General features: G+C 46.2%; 1 protein-coding gene across 1 annotated transcript in view; it reads left to right on the top strand.

Moving 5' to 3' along the window:
• The window catches only part of LOC308297205 (fibroblast growth factor receptor 2-like), a gene marked incomplete at its 3' end in the record, with an annotated part of 55801 nt that overhangs the window by 16041 nt on the left and 17260 nt on the right, over positions 1 to 22500 (top strand). Inside the window, exons 3-6 of the mRNA XM_080740621.1 lie at positions 2088 to 2345; positions 4415 to 4489; positions 14579 to 14748; positions 18756 to 18879. Of these exons, the coding sequence (XP_080596747.1) occupies positions 2088 to 2345; positions 4415 to 4489; positions 14579 to 14748; positions 18756 to 18879 (627 nt within the window). The remainder of the gene's footprint in view (positions 1 to 2087; positions 2346 to 4414; positions 4490 to 14578; positions 14749 to 18755; positions 18880 to 22500) is intronic.

Raw genomic sequence — 22500 nt, 5'->3', positions numbered from 1 at the left:
AGAGAGAGAGAGAGAGAGAGAGAGAGAGAGAGAGAGAAGGAGAGAGAGAAGGAGAGATGGAAAACAGAAGAGTCAGGCTAAAACTCCGGTCAAGGTCTTCGGAGCTTAGGCACACTGTCAAAAACTGGGGGAGAAGAAAAAGAAAGGAAAGAAAACGTGAACAGCAAAGAAGAACGCGTACATCCCCCCTTCCCCTCCCCTCCCTTCCCCTTCTTGTAACCGCTTCCGTTTTGGACCTTTCTGGCCGTTTTCCTCTCTGATGGGCAGATGACTGGAGTTTTTATCTGTTTCGTTTTTTTCTTTTTTTCCGGGGCGGAAATCTGCCTGTTCTGCACACACACACACACACACACACACACACACACACACACACACACACACACACACACACACACACGTGCGCACACACACACACGTGCACGCACGCAGGGCATGACATTAAGGTTTGTCCCGTTGTCCGGGACAAGTAATATTTCTTTCCGGACAAGTTCATTAAAAATGTACTTGTTTGTTGGACAAGTGGCTCTTGGTTTCACTTTTTCTGTGACGCTCCTGGCAGCTTTGTGCTGTATATGCAGACTATGGACTGCCCATACTATGGAGTGGAGGGTGGAGGGAGCAAGGAGGGTCTTTTGTTATTCATTCTATTTCAATGTCTGACTCCTATGGATGCATTTAAGAAAGACATTACTGTGAAATGTCAGACAAGTGAATGGGAAATGTACTTCATGGGAAAAGTGCCTCAAAAACGTAATGTCAAGCCCTGCGCACACACACACACACACACACACACACACACACACACACACACACACACACACACACACGCATGGACACACACACACACACACGCTGATTGCTTGGCATCTCTGCTGAAGGGGAGGAGGAACTGTCTATCTATCAGCTCGGTATTGTTCCAAAATGTTTTATTTGTTTGTTTGCCTTCTCACACACGCTCTGCTATGGCCGTAACTGCATGCCCAGACTCGCTGTTTAGACAAGTGCACTGCATCACATCACACGCACTCCACGGCTAACTGGACACTGGTGTTTCATTTTGAGGGTCTCCGACTTGACTGGGAAACTGTTCATGACATCATCATCCTGGTGTGACGGGTTTACAAAGTGCAACGCAGAACTCCTGAGTGTTGATTTAACCACTTGGCGTCCCTATTTTGGGCATCATATAGGTGAAAATGTTCAAAGATTTTCAAAAATGTTCAGAAATAGTTCAAATAGCAGATGTGCAAGCGTGAGTTTGTAGTTCAGCTATTTTTACTATTCGTCTTACAATGAATTATAATACAACTTAAGTGGTTAACTCTCTGAGAGTATACAAATGTAATTAAATGGGCCCATATATGCATGGGTCCATTTATATTACCTTTGGATAAATGAACACTGAGGATTGTACTGTCTGGGCCTCCTCTCTTCTATATTACTCCTCCTGCATTACGTTGATTGAAGTGCATCCATTTGGGAGTTATGTGGTGTTTCCTTTTTGAGCGGTGGTCACACCGTCTCCTATACGTGGCCGTGTGTGTGTCCGGCCGTCCGGCCGTCCGGCCGTCCGTCCGGCCGTCCGTCCGTGTCTGTATGTAGCCTCAAGGCTGCAGTACCTTTTCTGACCACACATGTTAAGGGAGGGGCGCTGTTGTTCTCACACACACACACACACACACACACACACACACACACACACACACACACACACACACACACACACACACACACACACACACACAGGGGGGAAGGGTGGGTCAGCATGTGTGGTCAAGTATTATTATTATTATTAACAAACTGAATGTTTTAGGGTCAAATAAATTAGAGTGTGTGAAGAAACTACAGCATTGTAAAGCACACTAACCCCGCTGCACCCACCCAGTAGTGCTGTTGCACAGCCTCCACGACCACTGCTCAGTTCACACGGGTGTGATTTTTCTTACACTATGGCTCTTTTTTTTCTCTTTTGCCTGTCCTCCTCCCCTCCTTCTTTTTCACGCACCCTTCCTCTTTTCCCTCCCTCTCTTCCTCACTCCTTCCTTCCAACCCTTGACCCGATCCCCCCCTCCCCCCCCGCTCTGCAGAGGTGCCCAACAAATACCAAATCTCTAAGCCCACGGTGTGCTCTGTCCACCCGGGGGAGCTGCTGAAGCTGAGCTGCCCGCTGCCCGCCGCGGGGACCATCACGTGGACCAAGGACGGCAGCTCTCTGGGCGCCAACAACCGCACGCTGATCGAGCAGGAGGTGCTGCTGATCCGCGACGCCACGCATAAGGACTCTGGCCTGTACGCCTGCACCAGCGTGGGCAGGGACACGGTCTGCTTCATAGTCAATGTCACAGGTGAGTCAGGGACACCAGGACAGGGACAGGGAGGAGCGTCGGTAGGTAGCTGTCAGGGTAGGACACCCAGGGGCGTCACAAGGGGTAGGAAACTGGGATTGAGTTTACTGGGGCCCAAGGTGGAGGGGCCCTGGTAACTTTAGCTATTGAAAAATAGCAGATATACAAGCTCACAGCGCGGCACCGAGTGCCGCACTGCGAGCTTGTAGATCTGCTATTTTTGAAAAGTTGTGAAAATGTGTGAAAACCTTTGAATATATGTATTTTTTAAGCGAACATTTCTAACTCAAATTTTGCTTCTGGGGGTCCCTGGAACTAAATATTTTGAGATCGGGGGTCCGTGGCCAAATACATATCATCTTGGGGGTCCTTGACATAGGTTTCTTGCACACATTTTCACGATTTTTCAAAAATAGCAGATATACAAGCTCGCAGCGCGGCACTCGGTGCCGCGCTGTGAGCTTGTATATCTGCTATTTTTCAATAGTTAACATTCATGGGGGGCCCGCAGTGAATCCTTGTACCCAGGGCCCAGAATTTGGTGTGACGCCCCTGAGGACACCGGTCCAGGGTTAGGGACAGGGAGTGTGGTACAGTAGGTGTCAGGGTATAGGACACCAGTCCAGGGTTAGGGACAGGGAGTGTGGTACAGTAGCTGTCAGGGTAGGGCTACGGTGACAGTTGGAGGTGGAGGTGTGCGTTGGCACTACCCTCACGAGGTAACAAATTCAATTTTCTATTACTGCACAACATGGCAAACTTTCATCAGTCAGTACAAGCGGTCAGATATACTGAACAACATATATTATTTAGAATTTAAATATATCTACTTTCTATAATATACAGTATTATAATTATATATAATTATATTCAGGCTTCGACTATGTCACGTTGCTGTACTGAATTGAATTGCGATGCGTTGCTGAATCGATTATCTCTGACGCCACTAGTTGGAGGAAGAGACAGAGAGGCAGCAGGTTTTCCGCCCTCCGCCCTACTGAGCGGATAGTACGCTCTGTTTGTGTGTGTGTGTGTGTGTGTGTGTGTGTGTGTTGTGTGTGTGTGTGTGTGTGTGTTGTGTGTTGTGTGTTGTGAACTTGTGAGGTAGTCATGGAGCACTCATTACACATCGTCGTTGTCGGGTTGGAAACCTTGTACATGTCCAAAACCGTTCGATTTGCATTTATCATTTTAAAAATGATTTAAAATTGTGGAAATAGCCGATCTAGTTCGGCTATTTCCTCTAGTTTTGTGCAACAGTCTTGTATGGTGAAGCAGGGCTTTACTTTATGAAAAAACGTACATATTTGAAACTTGGAGATACAGGGTTTCTGCCCGACAGTGACGACATGTATGTGTGGACAGGGAGGGTTGTACACCAGACAGACTATGTTTGTGATGATAGTCTGGCCAGGGATGAATGAGTTTGAATAGATTTTTCTTGACAGTCTCCAATATCAAAATTGAGTTAGTATAACTCCCCCCACCCCCTTTTGTTTTATAATGAATGGTTTAACAACAGAAATATCCATCCCAAGAACACTAGATTGTTTGATCATGCACATCCCTGGTCTAGACTGAATGACTTTGGTTCTTTTTTTAAGTGGGGTTGTGAGTGTTTACATTGTTAACCAAACATCAAAGTGGAGGAAGCTTGATTTAAACTGGAGATGGGATTACGCTCACATCATGAAACATGTCAGTACACAGTAGTAATTCTTGTGCTCATGAGTGACTCCATGAGTGTAAAATTGCTTACTTGATGTGTACGAGTCCACATTTGAGTTAAACGAACACTCAGTGTTTTGCAGTGCATTCCACCCAAAGGTCTGTGTTTGTGTGTGTGAGAGAGAGAGAGAGAGAGAGAGAGAATGTCTTCGTCAGTGAGTATAATACCTAATATACTCTCCATCGTACGATGGTGTCCCACGTAGACAATAGCAGATTACGCGACACGTTGCGATGCTTGTAGATCTGCTACTTTCAATGCGGGACACCGGCGTACAAGCTGAGCTTAAATCAGACTGAAGCGTAAAGAGGTGGCAGTAACCCTTGGTTGCTCTGTGCAGATGCCATCTCGTCGGGGGACGATGAAGATGACACCGAGAGGTCCGAGGACACGGGGGCGGACGGAGAACAGATAAGTGAGTATTATGTGCTGACGAAAAGACGCATGACTATCGCCACTAGGCCTGGGGCGGTATGGACATTTTGTTACCGCGATTACCGTCTTCCCATTTACCGTCGGTACTGCGGTAATTACCGCACCCCCGTATCTATTAATTAAGGTTCGGCGATAAGCCAAAATATTGCAATCATCTTCCCAAAAGTCGCCTCTCCACAGCATAGAGTATAGCTCCACAGCCTGACTGCCCGAGTTATACTTCTCCGAACAGCACAGCGGGTATGGCTTTCAAAGGAGCAGATCTACAAGCTCACAACACATCGCATCCGCGACGCGTTCTGAGCTTTTAGATCTGCACTGTCGGGTTACCATAGTAACGTAGGCTAGCTACTTGGGCTTTTCAGACACAAACAGCTGTGTGAACAAACCAGAGGAGGACGGGTAGTCAGATCGTGTACAGTGATTCTGTAAACTCACGTTACGTCTCAACTCTCAAATCGCAGTGATTGAGTGCTGCTATTTACAGGTTTTAGTTACAAGACTTGACAGAAAAGGTTATAAAATCGCCGACGCGCCGGACGGGCACAACGTGCGACGCGGTGTAAAAAGTAAAATAGTTTAATTTTCGGTTTTAGTCCACGCGGCCCGCGCTCCGCCAGTAATCCGTATGAATAAAAAAATATATGCCACAACACAAGATATGTATTAACATCCTTGTGTCGAGTGGATTACAGAGAAAGTTTGCTGCTCCGTCATAAGAGTTGTGCTCCGTACTCTACTCTCCTGCCCTGCATGTGCACTGTGTGCAGGGTCTGTGACTGAGTGACGTATGTGGCTTCCAACGTGTGGTACACGGCCCAGAGCAGAGCGGCATGGAGCGCATGCGGTCCTCGCTTCTCCCCCGTTTTAAAACTCGCTTGTTTTCCAATAAAAAATAGACTTTTTTTTTTGTCTTTTTACCGCGGTAAGCACACTGACACCGCGGTAGACCTCGGTATACCGCGGTACAGCGGTACGGCGGTTACCGCCTCCAACCCTTCGCCACATGTATGGAGCAAAGCAGGGCAACGTGTCAAATCGCAACAAGCTTGAGAATCGGTTCTTGTTGGCAGGCATCGCCGGCATGCGATGGAATGTCGTAAATGAAGCTTGACGCCCTCCTCTCTTATCGCTAGCCATCCCCAAGTTGCCCTTGATCGAGGCACCTAAACTTTGAGACGCTAAAACGAAACGAAAAACAAAACAAAGCAAAGGTCGGTCTGCTACTGCAGTGTTTCTCAACCTGTGGGTCGGGACCCCCAGGGGGGTCCCCAAATTATTTTAGGGGGTCCCCAGATGATTAACTAAATGTGCAACATTGTTTTCTCTCTCAACAGTAAACAAAACAACATACGGTTTAAGTGTATAGAATGTATATGCACATTTCTAAAGTGACACATCTAAGGACTTTTTAATACATCTTCTAACATCTAAAATTACAAATTAAACATTGGCCAAATTGTCAAATATTAGAGGCAGAAATTGTGAAAATAGCTGATCTACATGCTCACAATGAGGCGTTGTGAGCATGTAGATCGGCTATTCTCACAATAGAACCGTCTTGTACAAAATGTAATGCGTCAACTCTTAGTGCTCGTCAGGGTAGGGGGTCCCCAAGTTAAAATATGATTATTTTGGGGGTCACGGCCTGAAAAGGTTGAGAACCACTGTGCTACTGGATGTGGGGGCACAGGAGCGCCATCTGCCAGCCTCGACTGTCTAGGAAACGTTTCAGTCCACGGACAGACGGACAGACGTTAGGAGTTTTCGCCCCGTTGGAGAGGGATTGTTTTATCTCCCCCCACTATCACTTCCTCCTGTAGCTGTGGTTCCCTAATAGCACGTCAAAACATCATAACGGAATGCCTTCGCCAAACAACCCGGTCAAAAGACTTCCACAAGGCTTTTAATCCCCGAATCAGAGTAATCTCCTTAGCTTTGTCAGTGTTTATTAGCGCAGTAAAGACATGGTGATTGTGAATACGATTGTGTGTGTGTGTGTGGAGGGGAGGGGGGTTCTCCTGGGACGAGGGGGGAGAAGGCAGCTGTGCAACGGGCCAGAGATTCACCCCTCCATCCAGACTTGTATTAGCTCTATCCCTGCTCTACTCACATTGCTGCTGTGCTATACCGTAGCATTCCTGTCTGGACCTATGCTCTGAGGAGCTGGGAGCGTGTGGTTGTGTGGGTGGTGGTTTTTGTGTGCTGTGTATGGTAGGGCATTCACGAATAGTGATTTTTAGTGTTCGAATTATTCGACCTCAAAGTATTCGAATAGTCGAATATTCGACAGGACTGGCCAAACTGTCAAATATTAAGTAAGCAAGAGGCAAACATTGTGAAAATAGCCGATCTACATGCTCACAACGTGAGCATGTAGATCTGCTATTTTCACAATATTTATCTGTGGAACCGAGTCAAATGTAATACCTACAATTCCAAGTGCTTGTCAGGGTGGGGGTCCCCAGTTCAAATATGTTTATTTTGGGGGTCACAGCCTAAAAAGGTTTGAGAACCCCTGGTATAGAGCATTAACAAATTCATCCACCAGGGGCATTGACAACTCATTCTTATGACTTCCTATCTAGCCAAGCTTTATAAACTATATATTTTTTAAATAAAAAATAACTAATATTCGATTTCGGTGAACAACGTCGAATAGTGACTTTGATATTCGAATAGAATTTGGTACATCGATGTTGTGAGGACCGTTTTCCTGATTGTCACAAGAGCAAAGGTTGTTTTGTGGTCCAGGAATATTTTCTGAGTGTTTTACTACTTCTTAAACATTGTTTTATTCGGCCTAAAATGTCGATGTGCTCACAAGTTGTACAGTAATGTGTGTGTGCGTTTGTGTGCGTGCGCGTGCCTGCAAGCGTGTGTGTGTGCTGTGTGCATGTGTGTGTGTGTGTGTGTGTGCGTTTGTGTGCGTGCGCGTGCATGCAAGCGTGTGTGTGTGCTGTGTGCATGTGTGTGTGCATGTGTGTGTGTGTGTGTGTGTGTGTGTGTGTGCGCTCCAGGGAAGGTGAATTCCTTACATTCTTTTAGCCAGTGTCTCTCAGGTAGTCAGGCCTCATGGAGCCAGCCAGCCAGTCAGCTGGGCTCATCCGTTATGAAAGACACCCATCTGGACCCAGTTACCCACCCCATGGGCCTGTGTGTGTGTGTGCGCACGTGCGCACGCGTGTGTGTGTGTGTGTGTGTGAGAGAGTGCCTTTCCTGCAGTATAATTATTTGTATGCATATGCATGTGTCTGAGTTAGAGTTTATTTACGCATGCATGCGCGTGCACACACTCACACTCACACGCACGCACGCACACACGCAAGCTCGCACGCACTAACCAAAATTGTGCTGAAATGAAGACGAGGGCTTCCTCATCTTGTTAAAATTCTCCACACGCACACACCGCGTCTCGCTGCGAGTCGCCCTCCAGTTTGGGGCTGACTGTAATTGCCTGAAATCCATTAAATGAAGCGGGTGGGACTTGGCAAGGAGGCGGAATTGCAGCGGGGGTGGGGTGGGGATGGGGAGAGGGGAGGGGGGTAATGACTCTGATGGTTCTCTAAAAAGCTTGTCGAGAACAAAACAAGGCTCGCCGTCCTCGCTCACACTTTTTCTTTAAAGTAAAGTAGTTTAAATTCAAACCCAAGATGGTGACGATGTTATCATTATTATTGTTATTATTATTAAAAGAAAGGTGAGGACGTGTGGGGGAGAGAAAGGAATGCTGGGTGGACGGGGGGAGAGAGGGGAGGGGGAGACAGTTGGAGCAGCACCAGCTCTTCTCTACGAGCACAGCGTCGAGCCCTGGCACGAGGCCGAGGAGGGGTGGGGGTGATGGGGGGGGGGGGAGGCGTGGGAGGGAGCCTTATGAGTGGGGAACGCAGCCTTATGCTTGTGGCGTCAAAAAACAGACTGAGTTTTAAGTCTCTGCTGAGAAGAAAGCGCTTTGATTTAAGCCGTTAAGAACTGGAATTATTTGATACTTTATAGCTATTGAAAAAATAGCAGATATACGCTGCGAGCTTGTAGATCTGCTATTTTTTTGGAAAAATTCAGAACGTTTGTTGTGCAAGTCTTTGAATATTTTTGTGTCTTCTAAATACTTCTAAGGTTTTTGAAAAACACGTGTTTCTATGTAAGTGGTTCTCAAAGGACCCCCAAAATGCTATGTATTTGGCCACGGACCCCCCCCCCCATCTCAAAATATTTAGTTCCAGGGACCCCCCAGAAGCAAAATTTGAGTTACAAATGTTCGCTTTAAAAATACATATATTCAAAGACTTGCACACATTTTCAGGATTTCAAAGAAAACAGCAGATAGATCTGCTATTTTTCAATAGCTTAAGTATAAAATAATTCCCAGCCTTTTTTTGTGTGTTTTTGATTGAACAACGTGGGCCTCATAAAAATAGCAGGGAGGAGAGAGAGTTTTGCATGGGGAGCGGCTTGGACAATGTCAGCACGTCAGCAGTGTTATTAGAGGAGGCAGGGAAGGCTCCATGCAAGGATCCGTAAACCCAGGCTGTTTGTTGGGGTAATGGGTGGGTGGACGGGTGGTAGCGTTATGACATCATTCAACCACACGGTTATATGAGCTTTTTGCTTTCAATTGATGACTTCATGTTTATCGCTGTTTACCCTGGTATATCTCACACGTTCTCTCCGTGTACCTCCCGTTTAACAAACAGCACAACAAAACATAACAACACATACTGTTGCACAGGAGAATATTAGACTGCAGGACCTCCCAAAGTGGGTGCCGTGACACCCTAGGGTGCCTTGATGCCCGTCCAGAGGTGTCGCAGAACAATTTTGATAACATTTGGAATTCATCAATATCACTTCAGTAAGTTTAACCATGCACTTAAGGCCTATCCATAGTATCTCCGAATTGTTTCGTTGAGTTGAACTTTCCGACGTGCAAATTTCCAAACGCTCATTTGGTCTAATGCTTTTCAGAAGTCTTCATTTTGTAGTCGAACCAGACCTTTTGACCGAAAAGTTTGGTTTCGGTCAAAGTATGGACAGGTCTTTAGACCCTCTATGCTTAGTAAAACAAACCTGATTTGCACTGTACTTGGTGGGTTCTTTTTTCATCTATACCCCAACTCTCTTCACCAAAAATAGCAGATCTACAAGCTCACAAGGTGTCACGTTGTGAGTGTGACGTGTAGGGGAGAAAGATGTGCATATTTATGAAGCGCAATATGATATAGCAGTGTTTCTCAAAGTGGATGACCCATACAAGTCTATAACTCTGATAGGGTACAAATGTAACCATTTGGTTCCATTTGTACACTGTCAGAGTTAAGGGGAGACGTTGTAATTTGAAAGTTTGAGTGTCAGTGTGATATAAGATTCTAAAAAAATAACATTGTAATTCAGAGGCGCCGTGGATAAAAAAAAGTATTTTACAGGAGTGACCTGAGTCAAAAAAGTTTGAAAACACTCAGCCTGTACCTCGTAAGGGACCATCTAGACTAAACGCTTTTGACTCAGAGAGCTGGGCTTAGATAACCTCAGTTCACCCCGGGCCATCTAAGCGTAAACAGCCGTGAGCTCTGAGTTCCGGACACAGGGCTGCTGCAGGGGCCAGGATGGGGGGGGGGTTCCTGGAAGCTCTATAGCCTAGCGGGTTGGTTGGTTGGTTGGATGGTGAGAGTAGTTTGGCCTCATCTGGACAGGGGTTGGAGGAGGAGGGGGCTGCTGTTTGAAGTGCTGCCCCCTCCCTCCGGATGAGGGGAGCATGGGAAACAACGGACGCTCACTTTTCATGTGCCGGCCCTCATCCTCCTGACCCAGCTGCCAGTCTGGGGTCAAGGGGTCACCCGCCGAGAGAGACAGTCTCACGACGGGGCCCGGCGGTCCCCCTTACTTAATCTGTCTGTGCTCGTTGTGAATGGACCCGCTGGTGATGACAGCCAGAGTGGATGCGGGCGGGCGGGTGGGGGGAGGATGCGGAGGGAAAAGAGAGGTGTAGATAGCGAGAGTGAAGAAGAGCAAGAGAGAGAGAGCCGTAGCTAATTATAGCTGGAGCACTCGGCAGCGTGCGCATCTCTGTTCCGGAAGGAAGAGCGCTGTTTACTGAGCTCACTATCAAACTATGCCTGTCCTGTCCGGTGTACATGATGGGAGGTCTGATAGTATGCAGATTACAGTACAGGCGGGGAGAAATGTTTAGGAGGAGGAGGAGGTGGCGTGTATGTGTGTGTGTTAAGGCATTCACCAAATATTCGAATATCAAAGTCACTATTCGACATTGTTCACTGAAGTCGAATATTCCTTTTTTTTTTATATACTAGTCCTTACCCGTTCAAAGATATGAGCTCCGAAATGATGTGCAGTGTGTGGGTTATGGGATGTGCACTGTGCACACGGTATATGAGGGATGGAAAGTAACTTTAACTGCTACTTGCATGATAATATGTAGGAGCATCAATGTAAGAAATACCCGTTTCGTTTAATGGCTATGTGTGTGTGTGTGTGTGTGTGTGTGTGTGTGTGTGTGTGTGTGTGCAGCGGTTTGGACCGTGAGACCATCCGCAGAGTAGTCTGTGTTTCTTTTTGAGAGGGTCGGTCCGCCTGAAAAACGCGTTTTGGAACGAAACGGTTACGTTTTGCGCGTTTGTGACGCCCTCTACGGGTGGAATTGGAAATGCTTCTGGGGATTCGTTGAGTAAGCCACCCGCAACCTGTGGCAGAAATTCAGTGTTGACTCGACGTTTTGTTTGTGATTTATGGCTATTGTTTGCAAAACGGGCCCCTCCCGCTAACTTTGGAAGCCCGTTACGAACGAACGGTATGGACTATCAAAATATCCCTTGACTATGTTCATTGCATGGGTTCAGAGATCATGTGTACCCATTTTCGTGACATTTGAAGAAAATATGTAGGAAAAGGAGCAAAAAGTGTGTTTTGGAGAAAATTCAAGATGGCGGAAAATCTAGCCTGGCGCAAATGGGCGTGGCCTATATCGGGAGATGCGTCTCGACCCACGGAATCCAGGGAAAAAATAATTTTAATTTTCCGACCTACGGTTCAAGAGTTACAGGCCGAAACGTAAAGTGGACTGTTATAGCGCCACCATGAGGCCAACTGACAAAGTTATTTTTTATTTAATCCTTGATATCATTATAAATCTCCTCTCAGAGTTTTGTAACTGTAGCCCCTATGGTTTGCGAGAAAAAAAATATTGAATGTGAGTTTTTGCGATTCCCATTATAAGTCAATGGGAAAAATTAATTCACTAATAAATTAATATCAATTAAACGATTTGTGAAAGTGAAAAAAGGGCTTCACAGTTGTGTCAGGTGTGTTCATATGCTAATGGTGATGCGATTTCAGATCAATTGCTCCAGCCACTGAGGAGAAACGCTGTTTCAGACACTCACTCAGACACTCACTCAGACATTTGGTGAATTATATGTTAGATATATAATTTATAAAGCTTGGCTAGATAGGAAGTCATAAGAATGAGTTGTCAATGGTTCTCAAACCTTTTTAGGCCGTGACCCCCAAAATAAACATATTTGAACTGGGGACCCCCACCCTGACAAGCACTTGGAATTGTAGGTATTACATTTAATGTGACTCGGTTCCGCAGATAAATATTGTGAAAATAGCAGATCTCCATGCTCACAACGCCTCGCAACGCGAGGCGTTGTGAGCATGGAGATCGGCTATTTTCACAATGTTCGCCTCTCTTGCTTACTTGCTTACCCAGTCCTGTCGAATATTCGACTATTTGAATACTTTGACTGCACTGTCTGTTCATCCATTGAAAAAGGAGAGGATCGTTCTGTCCTTGACAATAAGAAATCATACTGTTTGAATGCTGTCCTCATGCACACATGGAGCAAAAATAATGATTCAAATAATACAAAGGTACTTTTTTTTTCCCCTGGTGGGAGTCGACTTGTGTATAATGAAGTCGACTGAGTTGATTTGTCGAATGCCCTAGTGTGCGTGCGTGCGAGTGGGTGCGTGTGTGTGTATTTGTGTGTGTGTATGTGTGTGAGAGAGAGAGAGAGAAAGAGAGAGAGAGAGAGAGAGAGGCAAAATGTCTTCATAAGTTAGTGTGTAAGTGTAAATAGCGTAAATCTACAAGCTCACAACGCACTGCATGCTATTCTCGGTTTGGGACACTGTGGAACTTCTATAAATCAGGCCTCAGAGATGGCACGCGCACGTGTGAAAGACCAACATTTTCCAGGGTGGGCCGGAAACTTAACTTGGACGGCTACGGCAGTTAAGTGTTCCTTTCTACACCGTGAGCAGCACAGCTCACAGGTAGCGGTGTTCCTTCGGTGGGATTTCCACCATATTCCCTCAGTTCCTTGTCCTCCTGCTACACGGAGAGGAAGCGATGGTTGGGGGGGGAGACAGTTGGCGTTGTTGTTCTTTCACTTTCCCCAGTTTCTCTTCCCTTCCGAGCCCCATCTGCTTAAGCGATCACGCTCCCAGGTGCAGATGGAACGGATGGGTGTGTGTGTGTGTGTGTGTGTGTGTGTGTGTGTGTGTGTGTGTGTGTGTGTGTGTGTGTGTGTGTGTGTGTGTGTGTGTGTGTGTGTGTGTGTGTGTGTGTGTGTGTGTGTGTGTGTGTGTGCGTGCGTGTGTGTGTGTGTGTGTGTGTGCAGGGGTGTCGCACCGAATTCTGGGCCCTGGGTACTTTAACTATTGAAAAATAGTAGTTATACAAGCTCACAGTGCAGCACCGAGTGCCCAGTTGCGAGCTTGTCGATCTGCATTATGCCTGTCCTAGAGCTTCCAAAAATCGTGAAAAGTCTTTTTCACAAATTTCAAATCCTTCTAAGGTTTTTTTTTTACAAACCTATGTTTCTATGTCAGTGGTGCTCAAACCTTTTCATGTGAAGGACCACCAAAACGATATGTAAATTGGCCACGGACCCCCATCTCAAAATATTTAGTTCCAGGGACCCCCCAGAAACAAAATTTGAGTTAAAACATTTTCGCTTAAAAAATACATATATTCAAAGATTTGCACACATTTTCATGACTTTTCAAAAATAGCAGATCTACAAGCTCGCAGCGCGGCACTCGGTGCCGTGCTGTGAGCTTGTATATCTGCTATTTTTCAATAGCTAAAGTATAAAATAATGAAGGCCCCTCCTCCACCTTGGGCCCTAGTAACTCAGTCCAACCTTTCCCCCCCTTGTGACGCCCCTGTGTGTGTGTGTGTGTGTGTGTGTGTGTGTGTGTGTGTGTGTGTGTGTGTGTGTGTGTGTGTGTGAGACAGACAGAGAGAGAGAGCAAGAGCAGGGATCCAGCTCAGCGAGAGATCGACATAGGGGTACTGCCGGGCATACGTAAAACAAACGGGAAGGTGATAGAATTGGGCACAAGCTAGGAGTAGATAAGGACCTCGGAGCCGATGTAATCTGGTGCTCAGTGTGCATGCAGGGCTCTGAAATTCCTACATCTTAGGGAAACGTGACATTCATTTTCCTCCCCTGACGGCTCATAATGATTTTCCAAAGGGTGATAAGTATCCTTCGCCCCCGCCATCCATATCTGGCCAAGTGACGGGCGGATAAACAGACGAGCTATGCTAATTGGGAGGAAGTGAAAAAAAGCTGCTAAGTGGAATGAGATTAAATTGAATGTGATGGTCTAGTTAGCTCTCTTGGCAACGCCCGTGCACATTCTCCCCTCTGAACCCATGTTATTTTTTTCCCCCTTTCCCTTTGCAACACCCTGCCGAGCCTGGAGGGGAAGCGTGCGTGGTTTTCGTGTGCTCTGTGCTGTGTTATGCAGACGATAGGGCAAGATGGGGGATTGGGGGGAGGGGGGAGGGGGAAGTCTGTGGGATTTCAAGATTCAAGGAAGCTTCGTTGCAACTGCGAGCAGCATGGAAATTGGCTAGTAGCTGAGAAAGTCCTTGGACTGGTGCACACTATAACTCTCCCCCTGGTCCTCGCTTTGTATATCTGCCTTATCCAGACTCAAGGTTCTCGAGTTGAGTCAAAACCTCTTAATGCTGGAGTACATGTTTAGCGTTCCCGTGCTGACCCAAGCACTGTGTGTGTGTGTCATTGTTCTGCAGGCGCTCCATATTGGACCTCCTCGGCCAAGATGGAGAAGAAGCTGCACGCCGTGCCGGCCGCCAACACCGTCAAGTTCCGCTGCGCCGCGGGAGGCAACCCCCGGCCCAAGTTACGCTGGCTGAAGAACAGCCGCCCGTTTCGCCAAGAAGACCGCATGGGAGGCTATAAGGTGAGGACAGACAGTGACACATCATACATATCTTCAGGCAGAAACCTCTTATCTCCATATTTTCTTTTTTGTGTTATTTTCGTAATATTAACGCCCTATATTTGAACATACTACAGTGTCACGCAAAAGTACGTAGCAAAAGTAGCTGATATACAAGCTTGTTTTGAGAGTGTAGACTGAAAGCTTAGCTTGTAGATAATAAACTAGTAACAGTTTTGGACATATGAAGTTTCCACCCGACAGAGACGATATATTAGGTAACTGCCTGCGTTTTAACTGTACAGCGCATTTGTGAATTGTTTTTAAAAGTTGCACTCATTAGAAGCATGGTCCTCAAAAGCATCATGGCAAAGTACAAAGGGTTAATTAATCTCTTAACCACATGAACCCTAGCGTCCCTATTCTGGGCATGTCATAGTAGGTGGACATTCGGCGGAAATAGACGATCTACAAGCTCAACGTGATGCATTGTGAGCTTGTAGATTGGCTGTTTTGGGGCAAAGAGATTCCTGGAGCTTAACAACTTTCAACCTGGCGTCCCTATTTTGGACGTAGGTGAAAATGTTCGAAACAAAAACTGTAGTGAACAAAAACCCTGCAAAAATAGCAGATGCTACAACACTAACTTGCGATGCGACACGTTGTGAGCTTGTAGATAGGCTATTTTTTGCTTCCACCCTTGACTGGGAAACCTGGCAGTAGAGGTGGAGACTAGAGGAGTGCAGGGCTGCTGCCTGCTGTGAAATTGGGATTGTTCAGCCATTGTTCACCGGTAGTAGAGTCTAATACTGTAACCTGAAAAGGCTTTGAGCCCGCGGCAATTAGACGGAGCCGAGGATGAGGCTGAAGGGTTAAACGCAGCGAGACAGTAACGTAACGAGACAGAAAAGGTAGAGTCAGGGTTGAAGTGAGTTGAGATCAGAATGCTGAGGTAACTCAAATCACGGAGAACTGGTCCCACAGGCTCTTATAGGCTAGAGCTCGCTGCGCAAGGCTATTGTTATGAAATGTGTGATTTTTACGCGCTATAACGCTATTGCAGAGCTGGTTAAAGTTTAAACAGGGGGACCAGGCTATTCTCTGCAAACATGCAATACGCTGGGTCTCTGTTTGCTATTTCACCATAACCAAGCAACAGCATAATCAACAAATCACTCAAAACAATACCAATGGGCAAACGACAGTCAAAATATGTACTTAATTCTACAATTATATAATGGAAGCACCCAAGCATTATATTTTGTCCCAGAGCATAGGTCGGGTCTGAGGTCGTAATTCAGGCATTTAGATTAGTGCATTTTATCTTTCTTCTCTAATGCACCCAACAAGAGGTATATGTCTCTGCCGTCTTCTCACCCAAAGTCAATCTGTATTTGGGGGAAGTGAAACATTTTTGCAGATTTATTTGTTCTGAAAATACCTGATTGGGTATGTCATGGGAAAGTATGGTCCAGTCTCCACTGTTTTATTTCCTCCAGCGCACCAAAATGCCCGAAAAGAGCTACAGTTAATCTGAACGTCAGGAATTCCTCCGCAGTGACGTCTGTTTGCACTGGAGGTTTTTTCTTTTTTTTTATGGCGTGGCTCTGCAAGAGGCTAGCCGTCTGTGACAGGGTCTGTCTGTTTGTGTCGTGTGTGTGTGTGTGTGTGTGTGTGTGTGTGTGTGTGTGTGTGTGTGTGTGTGTGCACGAGCGTGCGCGCGCGCGCGCGTGTGTGTGCGTGCGTGCGTGCGTGTGTCCGGAGCTAACCTCACAAACCTCTGGCCTTATCTGCGCCAAACGTTGTATGCATGCTGCCATCAGGCCACAGAGGCGCCTTCACTAATTCTTTTTCATTATGTTTTATGCTTTTTGAACTATTCAGTGGGGCTCTGGTCGGGCTGAAACCTTGCCCAAATGTGTAGTCATACGTATGTCATAAGTATAGGTCAGTGCTTTTTTCAAGGTCCATTATTTATGGACCGTGGCATTTGAGCCACGGACCACCATTTGATTAAATGTAGCCTCTCTTGTGAAGATTCTTTCCGCAATTCCATGCTGTTTTGATGTGGTGCCATAGGAGAGATACTGTAACAGGCAAACATTGTTCAAAATAACAATTATTCAACATTTCTAATTGTGTAGACTTTACTGTAAATTAAGTAATGCAGGTGTTTAACCATAATTGAAGGGTCCATTTGGTTACCAACCCTCCATCATTTAGCTGGGGACCACCTGGAACGCCCCTCAAGGACCACTGTTTGAAAACCACTGGAATAGATCATATAAGACAGGCCGGTTGAAATATTTAATATAAATTATTACCTTCGCTTATTCCAGACCTAGCAGGTAGTGAATGGAACAGCATTAGCAGCAGTTAACAGCATCGCTAATTAAGGCAGTTGTGAAACGAATGAAATGAAAAGTTTAACAGATCATTGAGCGATGCTTAGCGCCTGCCAGCCGCCTCTCTCGGTTAATGGATTCAGGAGCAGATTATGTTGAATTATATCTGCTAATTGCCCCTGTGCTTGGCCTTTCAGCAGGCTCATTACTGTTTAGACGTAAAACGTGCGACAAAGTGTGGCGGGAAGCAGACAATGTGCCAGTCAGTCAACCAGTTAAATACGCTTTAGAACCGCACGTTTTGTTGTCAACAAAATGCAGGACAAAAGCGGTACCTGTGCCCAACCCTGTGAGGTAATTTCAGTCTTTTGTATTGCCATGCACAAACAGTAGCAACAGTCTTGCTTCACCGTGTGTGCTGGTGGCCATTGTTGGTTCACACCTGGGAATTCCATAGGCTAAGGCTATGTGTCTCAAAACGATTTGTTAAAAAAACATTTTGTGTGTTTCAACCACTTGTAGTGGGGTAGAGTTTGCCACATGCAATGATGAACAGTACAATGGGAAGAGCAACGTAAATGTTTCAAAGCAATGTAATAAAACTTACTTTTCGTGGCACTATATGTAAACCAGTGGTTCCCAAACTTTTTAGCTCATGACCCAAAAGAGACATTTGACCTTTGCCCCGGGACCCAAACTAGTGAAAGTGTGTGTGTGTGTGTGCGCGTGTGCGCAAAGGCTGGATATGCTTTGTTGTACGACAAATGGCAAATAGCCAATGGCAAATAGCCAATCTACAAGCTCACAATGAACCACGGCGCGAAGCCTGTTGAACTTTTATAAGTTAAACAATTTGAAAACGTTTTCACATTTGCCCAGAAATACGGACGCCATAGTTAATGTGCTTAAAACAAATGCAAATCATTACTTCTAAATGTTATTTTACCCAGGTTCAGCCATCCGTAGAAAGAATTGCAACAGAGTTGCTCTCTTCAAAGCATTGAAAAGCTCTAGATCAGTGGGTTACTGTAATATTTTCCCAGCGGTCAAGGTGAGCTGCAGGCCTATAAGAAGGCACAGACATTCCATGGGAATCAGCCTGTCATCAGCTTTAATATTGTTTTGCAGTGTGAACGCCGCCTCAGCGCTCATCTTTCAATCCCAACCAACTAACCCCCCCCCCCCCACCCCACCCACCCCTCCTGCAGTGTTGATTTCGTCCACTAAAACTATAATGGAAAGTGTTTGTCGACTACCTTTTTTTCCACTGAAGAAAACTAAATGCATTTCGTCAACAAATGAAAACTAGACTAAAATGTTAGGGAGGGACTAGTCGAGAAGAGATCCAGTGGGACCAAAAGACAGTTCATTTTATGCTTGGTTTGCGCTCGGGTGTTGCACTCTGAAAACAGACGATCTTGTAGATGTCCATTTGTCTACTTGTCTATTTTCAGAGCGCAACATCCGAGCACAACCAAACAAAAAATGACTTGTTCGCCATATTTTCCTCTCCCACCCCTCATCACTGCTTACTGTCAACGTGTATAGAATCATAAGTGTGTGTGTGTGTGTGTGTGTGTGTGTGTGTGTGTGTGTGTGTGTGCGTGTGCGTGCGTGCGTGCGTGCGTGTCTCTTTGACGTCACTTAACACCAGCGTGTGTTGGTCTCTCCCGTGTTTTCCAGGTGCGGAGCCAGCACTGGACTCTGATCATGGAGAGCGTGGTGCCGTCGGACAAGGGCAACTACACCTGCCTGGTGGAGAACCAGTACGGGGCCATCAACCACACCTACACCCTGGACGTAGTGGGTAAGTACACCACCCACACACCTGTCTGCATAGCATGGAGGGAGGGGTGGATAGAGGAGTAGGGCACTGGTTCCCAAACAGTGGGTTGGAACCCACGGACACATTTTTATGGGTCCTTTTATTTTTTGTTCCCTACATTTTGTTTAGAATTATTGTTCATTTCAAAACATAATAAAAAAAAACTATCCCCAAAAATATAGCATTTTCATGAATTAAAATAATTTGATTAATAAATCGATGAAATTCCAAACAAATGTTTAAGAAGTAGTGAAAATAGCTGCGTTGTGAGCTTCTAGATCGGCTGTTTTCACTAGTTTGGGTCCCGCGTAAATTTCTCTTTTGGGTCTCGAGCTAAAAGGTTTGGGAACCAGTGGACTAGGGGGTACCGGGCAGCAAGAGTTCTCACAGTGAGAGCAATGTGTGTGTGTGTATGTGCGCGTGTGTATGAGTGTGTGCATGTGCGTGCAGCGTTTGATCCCCCAGGTGCATACTGTATGCAGGTGCTGGGAAAAGATTGCTGTCAAGTCTTTACCAGCTAAAAAGGAGCTTTGTGTGTTTTCATATAACGCAGTCACAATATTTGCAAAGAATTAATTTTGTTAATATTATTCTGCTCGAAGCACTTTGAAGGCGTAGGGATTACTTCATCAGGACAACTTGTCTAGTTCTCCGCATACGTCGTACACATACACACCCCGCCGATATGCAGTGTTTTCACGTCGAGCGAGCACTGAGGCAGATTTCCACGTACCATTTGAACCGCGAGTCTCGCTTTGTACTCGCTGTGTCGCCGAGCAAACAGAACTGCTGTTCTCAGCACTATTCTGGCAGTTGTTCAGACCCAAGTCACTCAACCCCAGCCTGTGTGACCTTTGGAGTGTTCTAAGTAAAGACCCCTTTTCTGCTCACTTTGCAAAATCAATAGGTTGACATGGCAGCAAAAGAAGTGGGGTAAGGATGGTAGGTCAATCGGTGTGTGCGCACACACACACGACACGACACACTGCAGAACAGTGTTGCTCTTGCTATAAATCTGTGGTTTTCAACCTTTTTCATATCAAAGTCTGTTATTTATTGGGCATTTGAGCCACGGACCACCATTTGATGAGATTTAGCCTCTCAGACACAAATGTAGAATATTTTGCAGTGAGTAATGCAGATGTTAAAATGCATATCGTCGTTGTTGATATACCTTACAAGGTGAAAACCTTGTAAGGTATGTCCAAAACTGTTCCTTTAGCATTTATCATTTTAAAAATGATTTAAACTAGTGAAACCGCCGATCTACATGCACACAACGCCTCGCACCGTGTTGTGCGACGGCCTTGTATGACGAAGCAGGGCTGTACTTTGCGAGAAAAAAAAATTACACATTTGAAACTTGGAGATACGAGGTTTCTGCCCGACAGTGACGATATATTAAAACAATCATTTAACTCTCAAGAGTTAAAGACATATAAGGGTCCATTTGGTCACTCAACTCTCCATCATTTAGCCGGGGACCACCTGGAACCCCCTCAAGTCCCCTGACCACTGAGAGACCACAGGTTTCCTTGGCCTTACTGTGCCACCAGTCACTGTGCAAGCAAAGCGACCGATGGAACATCAAAGCTCTCAGATGCTCCCGTCATTCATTCCCCCGGGGTTCTGTCAATACTTCATTGATCGCTGATAACCTGCATGGTCACACGGCAGCTGTTTGAAGGAAACATCTGCTTCTCACCCTGAGGTCACGTTGTGTCCCCCGTGCACCCTCTCTCTAGGGAACCCGTCCCCTCCTGCCCTCGTTGTCCTCACCTGAACCGAGGTCCTTACACGCCATGCCATGACATTCTTTTTTGTGGGTTCACTCCCCCACAGTCAAAAATACATTTGGGATTTTTTTTATGTCTTTATTGATAGGATAGTACGTTGACAGAAAATGGGGGGGAGTGACATTCTGCAAAGGCTGTAGCAAAGGCTACTTTGGAGCCTACTAGGAGCCCAGACCACTATATGCCAGCCGTGTAGCGGTATGAACCTTTTGGCTTTTGTGAGATGCGGTCACTTGCAAGCTGCGCGGTAGAATGCAAACGCACACACAGAGGTACATGCAAATAAACACATATTCCCATCCAGCCTTCCCTAAGCTCTGCTGTGCTGTACCCAGGGCTCAGGCTAAAGCCCTCCATTAGACTGTTTCTGTTTCTTGTTCTGTTTTACTGCTCAGCAGTAAAGCAGCGCTGGAAAAAGGTACTCTGATGTTTTACCTTAGTAAAAGTATCAATCCTGTAATGTAGAAATAAGTAGAAAACAACACATGGCGATGCAACGCGTTGTGAGCTTGTAGATCGGCTATTTTCAAGACACCAGTCATGTAGCCATACCTTAGCTTTTGCTGAACTGACGCCACTGAGGAGGTGGAGGAGGAGGAGAAAAGGAGGAAAAAGGAGGGGGAAAACGCAACTCTTATCAGTCTCCCGGGCCCGAATAACACTCAGGATAGGCCATTAAAAACCGAGTCAAAGCAGCCTTTTTCTGGTTCAAACTGGCCGCTGGGGAGAAAGGACACGGTCACGCGCACACACACACACACACACACACACACACACACACACACACACACACACACACACACACACACACACACACACACACACACACACACACACACACACACACACACACACACACACACACACACACTCCCGGCCTAATCACCCACTGGCCCATTCAGTCCCAACTATGGCAGTCGTTCTCCGTGCTGCACTTTGTTGACAGACAATCAGCCCCGTGCCTTCCTGCGCCATGCTGCTGTCTTCCTGAGCCTGTGCCCGTGCCCTGCCAGTCCCCCCTGGCATCCACCACCTCTTCCTGACCCCTAGAGGGCTCTTTGTGCCAAGCCACCAGGTTACCCAGAGTTCAGCGGTCTCGCTTGAGGTACCACGGAATGCCCCGGGCCGGGCCCTGTCCCTCTCTCTCTCCCCTCGTCACACCTCCTCCTCCCCACTGCCCTGATGTCCTCTCTCTGCCCAACGGACATGAAAACACCCCGCTAATTACTTAATTGATAGATTGATTTAGATCCTAAATGGGTGGATGCATCTCTCTCTCGGGCACAGTGAAAACCTAGTGGTGGATCAAATGCCAGGCAGCAGTTTGAGGAAAGGCAGGCCATACTGTCAGGGATCCAGATCGATGGGATGATACTTTATTTGCTTACTTAACTTTGATTCCCAAGGGAATTCCATTATAGGAGCCCTCTGAACTAGCTGCCACCTACTCTATGATAAACTTTACTGTAAAATGTTACCTTCACTAGCGCTCTCGCTCGTTCCCTTTCTCTTGTCTTTCTTACTTTAGGCCTACAGTATTTCCATATAGTTCACTTACAAGTACAAGTTTGATGTACACACGTGTGTACACGCTCACATGCTCACACACAGAATATCTGTCCCTCTGATTTAACCAAGAGTTGCGAAACAAGCATCAATTGTTTTGCGTCTTAATCACGGCGTGGCCTATTTTCTGTCCTCTCACGCTGTCATTGTGTCTGCGTTGTCGGCTCTTAAACTTTAAAACGTTTGGATCAAACTGGATAACAACATCAGAGAGCACGACGCGTCTCAGCCAGCCTTATTA

This window comes from Nannobrachium achirus (genome assembly GCF_963921795.1).
Source record: "Nannobrachium achirus genome assembly, chromosome: 13".
NCBI lineage: Eukaryota > Metazoa > Chordata > Actinopteri > Myctophiformes > Myctophidae > Nannobrachium > Nannobrachium achirus.
This window is presented reverse-complemented; position numbering and strand designations above follow the sequence as displayed.